Genomic DNA, 11176 nt, shown 5'->3' on the forward strand with positions numbered 1-11176 from the left:
AAATTAATTTAAAAAAGCAATTCAACAAATGGCCCTATATCAAGATCTATCCGAAAGTAGTCATACTGTAATATAAATACGTTTCAATTTGACTCAAAAACGTGCCTACAAATGCCAGTAAACATTTATTTTTCGTACTTCAGTATAATACTCCAATTCTAGTATAACATATGAGTGAATGTCTGAAAGATGAATCTGGATTAAATACCACACATACGCTAATACCGTTACTACAACGATGCCTCGTTCCCCCCGGTTAATTACTGTTGGTTGGTCAAGAGAAATCCTATATCACACATTTGATAGCCAGTGAGCCCACTCGACCATAACATGCATGGTGCAATGAAAACTAATTTTGTTTCGAAGGATGATATAAACAATTAAAACAAGTTAGAAGAGTTATCACTCCTTCACTCCAAATAAAATCATTTAAATTTCGAATGCCGGTTTCCCCTTGACAGGTCGAATGAAAGATAGGTTAGTATCCACATATGTAATTAATTTGGTCCACAATCTTACTGAAGGATAGAATTACATTCAGAACATATTCCTTAGTGAAGAGTAATTGTAAATACCTGCATTCCATAACTGTCGGGCGTAAAATCGGTTCAATTTCATGAGCGGCAACATACGTCCTGTTCCAATTTTCGCCATCTTGACAGAAGGCTATCGATGCCGCAGGAAGTCGATCGATTTGTCCGCAGACCAAAAATATAAATCAGTCCTGACGCTCGGACTGGTCGAAAAGACAAGTTGAGATCCTCACAGTGTCGCCCTCCCTAATAAACTGGATCCCCGTGGTTCCCTACGTTACCCCTCATTAACTCAATTGAACAAAACACTCTAACAGATTAGATAAGTTTGACCTTGAATTATTTAATGCGAGACACAGATGTCGCTAGGATACATATGGAAGTCGCGGATAGTATTTCATATCATATTGCATTTGCGTCACATAATGTTTCGTTTGGCTTGCGCTGAGTTTGAAAACCGGCTAAAGAAGGCTCATGAATGATGATATTGTGATCCTGAATCCTTGAACTTCATTCTACAGAGCCTATGATGGGTACCGGTATATGAATATGCAATGAGTTCTCTGTGAGATAGCAACAGAAGAGATATTTTCAGTGTAGACCCAAGTCCCTGAAGGAATTCAAATCATTTTCAAAATAAGTTTTCTTACAACCTTTTTTAAGATTCTGAAACCGCCTACATACAATAATTAACGTTACATGACTACCATGAAATCGGACAGCTCGGGCCTATATATAATACATAAATACATTGCATCACGCTCACCTGCATCATGTTAATGAAGATGGATGTACCAGTCTCCACTAGGCACTGATTAACATTTAACAACAACATGTTCAATGTTAAGAGTGTTAAACGTTAACTGGTGACACCATCAACATGTTAAATATTAAATACTCTTTCATTTAACATTGTTTCCACACTTAATAAACATGTTAAACTTTACTTCCTTTTTCTATATACAGGTAGTTCATTATATCAATTTGTGGTAATACATTTAGGTGGTGTCTAGTATTTTCAAACAAGGACAATGGACTCAGATGACGAGGATTACCGGGCGAATTGGCCGTGCGGTTAGGGGCACGTGGCTGCATCCGGGAGATAATGGATTCGAATCCCACTGTCGGCAGTCCTGAAGATGGTTTTCCGTGGTTTCCCATTTTCACACCAGGCAAATACTGGGGCTGTACCATAATTAAGGTAACGGTCGCTTCCTTCCAAATCCTAGGCCTTTCCTATCCCATCGTCGCCATAAGACCTATCTGTGTCGGTGCGACGTAAAGCCACTAGCAAAAAGAAAAAAAATGATGAAGAGTATTTGGCCTTCATTATTGCCACTGTTGCTTCTTGTTATGATTTAGAAATGCAGTTTTATTAGGCACATTTCCTCCCTTCATTCTGCTCATTGCTTCAAAAGCAAGCCACTTTGAAGTATACACTTTGTCCGCTCCTGCCCCCGACTATTCTGAACTTTTTACAATTCTCGATTGTACCGAGAGTGGAGGGACGCTAGTTCTTTTTCGATGCACTCGGAGGAACAATTATAGATAATTTCGAGTTCCTGGAAACTGTCAGCTTTCTTCGCTTTATCTCCGTATACCTTTGAAGAGACATCCCACAAACAAGGTCCATCTATCATTAAGTAAGTCCAGAGTAATCTCTTTGCTCCACTCCATTTCTGACTATAAATTTTAATGCCGGTATAGTGCAGAAAGAACGACATACGTGCGCGTACTGTATTTGTAGCGTATAAGAAAGAGAATGAGTATTGCGGTGTGTTGTAACTATAATCCGACTTCACGAGACATACGTCGTTTGCGTTGTTTAGGCTATCTGTTGGACTGGAAATGGCATGAAAGTTGCCGAAGCTGTGTTGACATCTCACGAACAACGAATTGACATGTTTTCCAGTTGGAGCGGAAAACACCCCAACATGTTAAAAGTGTTAACCTCAACATTCTGAGTTAACATGCAAAGTCAATTGGAAGACACAATCACAATATACATGTCAATTGTAACATGTTAAATTTAAAATGTTGGTGTTAAATGTTAACTTACAGTACTCAGAATTTCAGTAATTTCCAGAGAGAAGTCTCTTTTAGCTTACCGTAAACAGTCCAACAGAGGTGGATCAGTTAATCGTGATCGTACTTTGTTCTTGAGTTATCGTACCGGTATTTAATAGTGAGAAAGCTTTTTCACACAGGTAAGTCACCCCGATGTGTACCGGTACCGTAATCAATAACATTATTGCTTTGAAGAATACACGCATACGGTGCCTATGAAAAACACGACACATGAGAGAAAAACTCCACAGTATTTGGAATCTTTTAGTACGGTAAGTACCGGCACCTACATATCTTCACCCAAAAAGCAATGGATTTCTCCTTTTCGAACAAATACACACCTCAGAAAATCACGTGGATTGATGAGGCTCTGGATTATTTACGAGCCAATAGAATGTACAGTATGGAAAGAACATACACACTTTCTGCATCGATAACAAATAACATCATTGCTTTGGATAACACGCCCATTATCCCATTATTTGTCAGAGTACATCCGTCTATCAAAACTGGAAATCATGTCTGCTCTTTAGCTTAGTGCTTCTCTGCTCCATGCGTTGAGGCAAACTTGGATTATTCGTGGCATGCTTCCCGTAAATTATATTTATTTATAGTCTAAAATAGACTATAGATCCTCCTTCAGTGCCGTAAGAAGCTATTAATTCTCAATAGGGTCAGAAACTTCCCCAAAAATATTCACCTTAGATGTTGTGTTTGTGAAGATCCGACGTATCAGTTATCTGGTCTGGTCTGGTCTGGTCTGGTCTGGTCAAACAAGGTCTGTCTGTCCACAGAGTCATACGCCTTCTTCAGGTCTATGACCGTCAGACAAACAGCTATATACGTAGGCTGCAGTATTGCAAACTAGAAGTTAAATATATTCTTGCGTACTACCAACGGATTTCAACGACGGTATTGTTATGCGAAAGATGTAATATTTTTATTGCGTTGGTAATAAGGTTACTGAAAAATATAGTAAAATTTAGCGCGTTGGTTTGCGTGTTCCCTGCTGTTTTCGTTTGTTAGCGCTATTCATTTTAAAATGGTATTGGAGTCCAATATCAGGCTCTTATTCAGCAATAATGTAGAAGTTCAAGTCAAAAACTGAATTAGGACTGAAATCTACACATACGAAGAAATGTTGAAATTAACTAACTATGTAACAAAACTCAAAAATTGTTGCAGAAAATAAAAAGATTATGGTAATAACCTTGAAAGCTAGGTCAAGCAGCAGGGGAACCTTTCTGTACAATAATAAAGAATTTAAGTAGAGAGGGAAAAAGGAAATTAACCATGTCGTAGTACATGCCCTAAGCCTTATCCTTTGCTTTGAAAGGGAGGGTGCGATCAGTGGTTGAGAGGAAGTTGAACGAAAACCAGTGTGGTTTCAGATCAGAGAGGGGCTGTCAGGATCAGATTTTCAGTATGCGCCAGGTGATTGAAAAATGTTACGAGTGGAATAGACAGAGAAATGAACAAAAAAATTACAAACTTTGTGATGTGAAGACTCAGGATTAAGGAGATGATATGCTCGACCAAGTGATACATTCCAAGATGTCAGTGTAGAGAGAACGTGGAATGATAGTAGACGAACAAACTTCAGCAGAGATTTTAACAGTAGAGAAGATCACAATATGAAGATAAATTTGGAATTCAAGAGGACACATTTGGGAAAATATTCATTTATAGGACGAGGAGTAAAGGATTTTGATTTACATCCCATCGACACAGATAGGTCTTAGGGCTAGGAGTGGGAAGGAAGTTACCGTGGCCTTAATTGAGGTCATTTCCAGCATTTTTCTGGTTTGAAAACGGGAAACCACCGAAAACCATCTTCAAGGCTGTCGATAGTGGGGTTCAACCCCACAAATTTCCGAATGCAAATTGGCAGCTACGTCACTCAAACCCCGCAGTCACTTGCTGGGTGGAAAATGTTCAATAAATATCCAAGAACTTTGAAAACTTTCAAGAAAAGGCTGTATAAACAATTGATAGAAAATCTGTAACCTGGGCGACAGCCCTAAATGCAGATTGATTGATCGATTGATCGATTGATCGATTGATCGATTGATTGATTGTACTCCATTACTTTTGTTTTGTACGCCTTCTCCAAGTCTGTATCCAAACAATTAGCAATTTCTCCAGAACTTCTCCAGACTCAGATAAAATAACAATATAATAGGAAAATCTCAGAGTTTTGACTTCCTCTCCTCGGATTGTGATTCGCTTTTCAAATTCCTCTTTAATTTCCTTTACCGCCTGTTCTAAGTATGTAGGTGGGGGGGGAACTAGACTCGATAAGGAATCGAATAAGACCAAAAGTGCATCTGCATAATGAATGGAACGTCTACGAAAGTGTCGCAAACTTGAGTCTGCAACGCTATCTTCTTGTGCAGTAAAAACTAACGAGTAACGACCAAAGACAGGTAGTTTAAGCGCTGCACTTGGTTCAACAAAAGAGTGAGTCACGAGATTACCCGTTACAGCTGGAATGGAAAAAGCAAGACGGTCATTGACTATGCCATTACAGATAAAGAAAGAAGTAGACTTGTGACATGTCAAGGTGATTCCAAGTGAGAACCTCAATAGTGACCACTGGTTTTTGATAGCAAATCTGAAAGACATTGATGTACCAAAGATAACAACCAGGAAATTACCTACGATTAAGGTGTGGGAACTACAACAGATTGGAAAAAGGACCGACTATCAGGACCGTATAAGAGGACAACTGCCTACGGAAGAAGTGGAGAGTGGTGAGGTAGAGTGGACAAGATTTAAAAACACCTTGATAAAAGAAGCAATAGAGGTTTGCGAGAAGACAAGTGTGAGAGTAAGGGAAATTGAGACACCCTGGTGGAATGAGAGATCAAGATCCTCAATAAAGGAAAGGAACATGGCACAAAAGAACGAGATAGAGAGAAATCCAAGCCAAAACAGATAAGGGACGAGGGGAAGATCAGAGACCTCGAACAAGTTTAACGGGACAAGAAAATGAGAGTTAAAACAGTAGTACCCGCGGCATGTCGTGTGAGTAGCTGATTCGCAGCCGTGGAGAATCGGAAGTATAATGCCGTGTGTTTAGAGGTAGGCACGTATTTCTGAGAGCAAGGCATCGGAGAAAGATCTTCCAGCCCAGACGCTGTGTCCCTCTCCGCTCGACCTTCCTCACGCAGCTTGCTGCTGTATATCGAATAGGTGCGGGGACCGGGAGGATAGCTGTGCAAAAAGCGTCGCACGTATTTCTGAGAGCAAGCCATCGGAGAAAGATCTTCCAGCCCAGACGCTGTGTCCCTCTCCGCTCGACCTTGCTCACGCAGCTTGCTGCTGTATATCGGATAGGTGCGGGGACCGGGAGGATAGCTGTGCTAGTCTTCATTCCGTCAGATCGCCACTGCTAACGAACAAACGTGTGTTACTCATCGTATACACTTATTCACGTCATACTTCTGACTTAATTATATAGAAAACAGAGTGCTGGTATTTCACTCTCGTTTACTTCTGCATCCTTGTAGGAAGACACTGCAGGGCTGCTATTATAGGAGTAATATACTGTAGTTTTATTTTTATAAGTAGGTAGATCTGCTACCTACACTTTCAGGTTTAGTGTTGACTTTTGTTGGTTGGAATCGAACACGTGATCATAGGTCGGACACCACCACTGATCTCCCGAGGAAGCTAATTAACCAGTGAACAATGGGTACGACCGCTGTAAAATTAAAAATTATTATTTAATAATAATAATAATAATAATAATAATAATAATAATAATAATAATAATAATAATAATAATAATAATAATAATAAAGAAAGAGACACCTTCAGACACAAAGTCAACAAGTGGGAAGTTACATCAGAGCAACCAAAGCAAAAACAGTGCAGACCGAAATGGTCGGAAGAACGTAAACAAGCCTTCTCAGAGAGAATGAAAGCCTATTGGAAGAACAAGAAGAACCCAAAGAAAGCTTGATTGAGTTGTTTGCTTAACGTCTTCCATTATTGGGAGAATACGCTAATAATAATAATAATAATAATAATAATAATAATAATGGAAAGGCTAAGCATCTTGGAAGACCAGCTGTTAGAAAGGAATGCGTTTAGGAACACACTGAAGAATTTGGAAGGTGTTCAAGCCGCAGGAAGAACTAGGAAGACCGGAAGAGCCTGGACAGATGAACAACGGAAGCAGGCCAGCGAACGCATGAAGGAATATTGGACACAGAGAAAACTCCACACGAAGAGAAAGAAATGAATTTGTAGCGTGATCCTTAGTGGTCCATTCGCTTGTAAAAAATAATAATAATAATAATAATAATAATAATAATAATAATAATAATAATAATAATAATAATAATAATATTAATAATAATAATAATAATGGTGCTTGGCATCTGTACAGGCTTGGTGGCGACGTAATGAGGATAAAATGAATGGCGAAGACGACATAAATACCCAGTCCCCAGGCCAGAGTAATTAACTGTATGAGGATGTTGATTCTGAAAAATTGAACCGGGGCCATCAGACCAAAGGCAAGCATTCTATCCATTTAGCCACAAAGCCGGACTTTAATTTGTTAAACCTTAGGCTACCATATCCAATGTCAGGCGTTGAGTATTGGCAATAGCAGAGGCCAGGGTAGTAGCTTGTGAAACAGCCTTCACCACACAGCAGACGTCTCCGTTGGTATTGGCTGCAGCTCAAAACGCCGAAGGCTTGACGTTCACTAAACCAGCTATCGAAAAGGGGTAACCTAAGTCTAGTAGTAGCCCGCGTCTTGATCCCAGCATACGCCACTGTACACGTGTGTGAGTCGTCTTAGAAATCTGATCAAAACTAACCTGAATTATGGAATTTTACCAATTCTAAAATTAAACTGTACAAATGAAATTTTAGATGAATAGATAAAGGCTGTGTGAAAATTCCAAGTCTTTTTTATTCTAATTATAATACACGAGAGACATTTCTCCTAGCTTAAGTAACTCTAGCGATCGTACCAAGCACAGCCTACCATTTATCCTTACTACCTTCCAGCCTCTTTGTTGGATGTCCCACCAGAATTCTTCTTCAGCACATTCCTCTCCATTACTGTTGCACAAAAAGTAAATGTTAAAAGTAATATACATAAATTAAATAAATTAGACACACAAGGGTGAGGGGATTGACAGAAATAGCAATAAACACAATAAATATAAATACTTATGGTGTGATAATGTGATAAGTGCATGTCGACACTTAACGAGACGTGATATTTTCAAACTCCACACGACTCCAAAATGGATGACACGGAACGAAAGTCAAAAGACTTATATTCTAAAAGGAAGAAAAGAAACGGGAAATGCACAAAAGAAGCAATTTAATTTGAGATATAAAACCATTATAAATCAATCAAAAATCACTTATCTACATTTAGGGCAGTCTCCCAGGTGGCAGATTCCCTGTCTGTTGTTTTCCTAACCTTTTCTTAAATGAAGTCAAAGAAACTGGAAATTTATTGAACATCTCCCTTGGTAAGTTATTCCAATCTCTAACTCCCATTCATATAAATGAATATTTGCCCCAATTTGTCCCCTTGAATTCCAACTTTATCTTCATATTGTGATATATTCTACGTTTAAAGACACCACTCAAACTTATTCGTCTACTAATGTCATTCCACACTATCTCTCCACTGACATCTGGGAACATACCACAGTCGAGCCGGTGGTCTCCTTTCTCCCAAGTCTTCCCAGCCCAAACTTAGCAATATTTTTGTAATGCTTCTTCAGTGGGAAATCACCCAGAACAAATCGAGCTACTTTCCTTTTTTTTCAGTTCTCGAATCAAGTAATCCTGGTGAAGGTCCCATACACTGGAACCATACTCTATTTTGGGTCCTACCAGAGACGTACCGTATATGCCCTCTCATTTACATCCTTACTACAACCCCTTAACACTCTTATAACTATGTGCAGAGATCTGTAGCCTACCTTTTATTTGCAGTCACATTTATGTGATTACCTCACTGACGATCTTCCATATATTAACTAGGTACTTACAGTGAACTTTCACCCCATCAACGCAGTAATTCAAACTGAGAGGACTTTTCCTGTATTTGAAACTCACAACCTGGCTTTTAACCCCGTTTATCATCATACCATTGCCAACTGTCCATCTCACAAGAATATCGAGGTCATTTTGCAGTTGCTCACAATCTTGGAAGTTTTTTATTACTCTATACAGAATAACATTATCTGTAAAAAGCCTTATCTCTGATTCCACTTCTTTACTCATATCCAACGGGCGAGTTGGCCATGCGGTTAGGGGCGTGCAGCTATGAGCTCGCCTTCGGGAGATAGTGGGTTCGAACCCCACTGTCGGCAGTCCTGAAGATGGTTTTCCGTGGTTTCCCATTTTCACACCAGACAAATGCTGCGGCTGTACCTTAATTAAGGCCACGGCCGCTTCCTACTCATTCATAAGCCTTTCTTGTCCCATCGTGGCCATAAAACCTATCTGTGTCGGTGCGACGTAAAGCAAATAGCAAAAAAAATTACTCATATCATTTATATGTACTGTAGGACTATAAAAAACATAAAGGAAAATAATACTGCCTTGAGGAATTCTCCTCTTAATTATCACAGGGTCAGATAAAGCTTCGCCTACTCTAATTCTCTGTGATCTATTTTGTAGTAATATAGCCATCCATTCAGTCACTCTTTTGTCCAGACTTGGAAAGAATGAACATATCACCTCTGATGCAGATACTGAAGCGGGTAGCGTACCGTATGTCGTGAAGCTGTCATGAATTCATGGCTGTGCTAACGACATGAAAAATGTATTTGCTCAAGGCCTCAAAAATCCTAACGGTGAAATTAATATTTCGCAGCTTTAAAACCTTGGTCAAGCCCCATGCTGCACTTTACAAGCAATAAACAAGACATTTTTACAATTAAAAAATGTAAGTTTAAAGGAATGCTTGTCTTACAACGTGGTACTGTAGTGCGTAGCTGCAGTGAAAAATGTATTTGAAAATTGTGAGATGAGCCTGTAAATTCCTGCTTCGAGAAAGAAAATATTAAGTAGAAAATTTAAGTACAGAACAAAGCATATTTTATTGTAACTCACCCCAGGATCGGCAAGAGCTCCCAGTGGAAAAAACCCACGCGGACACGTCTGCCTCTCAGCAGAACAAAAACAGTCCCATTGTGTTAGGCAAGCGTCCACAAGGAAGCTTGTCAGCGCGTGGCAAGAAAAAGAGAAAGGATTTGGCGATGACCAGTCAGAAGCAGAAATCTTCACTAACCAATTATAATATATTTATCTTATCGATCGCGAATTCAATTCATTCTAAAAAAAGGTTATCCCAAGAATTTCCAAGCGTCACTAGGAAAAAAAAGAAGCACGTGAACAGAGACAGGGTGCGCGATTTTATAATTTCACAATCTCACAGGGAAAGCTGAAAGCACACTCCTGTACACGGTAAAATTACATCGAAAAATATATTAACTAATTAAAGGTTGTGTTTCTTTTATTTGGATATGTATTACATATACATAAATATATGCATTATAAATACACAGTTCTCAGAATTCTCCGAGCATAAATAGAAAATTATTACCTATTTTGGAAGCATTTGAATAATAATAAATAAAAACACACAATGTGCATTATGTTTGTTTAGCATAGTTACACAATGGATCTTCTTTTGCAAAACTGCAAGTGGTATCTTCCACAGCTCTCACCACACAGTTCACAAACACACGAATCACACGGTTCATGGAATCTCTTATTGATGCAGACTGCATGATGGAAACCGTGACATGCAAACTTCATGACTACATGTCTCAACATGAAATTAGTCTGAGCCTACTCCCTTATCGTCATCGCGTCAGTCCTGTAAAATACCCATCAAATATAAATTCGTTTTTGTTCTCGTCTTCTTAAGATTTGTTAAAAGGCGGTCGTTGTTAGGATTTTATTCCTGATCTCTTGTACTAGATAGTCTTCTTTTGTTAGTACGTACGGGTATCCAAAAGTCTCGATCGTGTGAAACTGATACACCGATTGTTCTCTTGAGGAATGATGCCTTCACTTTCTCTAAGATTTCTAGGTCACTTATTTTTAAATGGTCCCAAATAAGTTATATTCCGTATGTTAAAACCGGCATTTATTAGTCTTTGGACGCGCCCTTTCCTCTTTTCTGGAATGTGATTTAAACTGTATTCTAAGTGTTAATTGTGAATTTATTTTCTATAGCCATTTCCGAAAGTTTATTAATTGCATCTTGCACCTCTTGTAGGATTGGTCCTCCTATGACGATGTCATCAGCATACATGCACATCACGACTTTCTTGTCATTCTTATGGATGATTCTTGTCACGTCGGATATTGCAATATTGAATAATATAGTATTCATTATGTCCCCCTGTAGTACTCCGTTCATTTGGGTTATGTCACTGGATGTAGTGATGCCGTCGTCTATGATCTCTCTTGTGTCAGATAAAATGTTTCAGATTATTATGGCCAGGTAGTTTTCCTTTCCTGTTAAGTGCTCTAATTTCGTGATAAGTACATCTCTATCCAGCAAGTCGTAAGTTTTA

General features: G+C 38.9%; 1 protein-coding gene across 1 annotated transcript in view; it reads right to left on the bottom strand.

Moving 5' to 3' along the window:
- Window positions 1-810, bottom strand: part of Gabat (4-aminobutyrate aminotransferase) — a 71011-nt gene extending 70201 nt beyond the window's left edge. Inside the window, exon 1 of the mRNA XM_068230115.1 lies at window positions 576-810. Within this exon, the coding sequence (XP_068086216.1) occupies window positions 576-654 (79 nt within the window). The 5' untranslated portion in view covers window positions 655-810. The remainder of the gene's footprint in view (window positions 1-575) is intronic.
- Window positions 811-11176: the final 10366 nt, after the last annotated feature.

Source organism: Anabrus simplex, chromosome 13 (genome assembly GCF_040414725.1).
Source record: "Anabrus simplex isolate iqAnaSimp1 chromosome 13, ASM4041472v1, whole genome shotgun sequence".
Taxonomy (NCBI): Eukaryota; Metazoa; Arthropoda; class Insecta; order Orthoptera; family Tettigoniidae; genus Anabrus; species Anabrus simplex.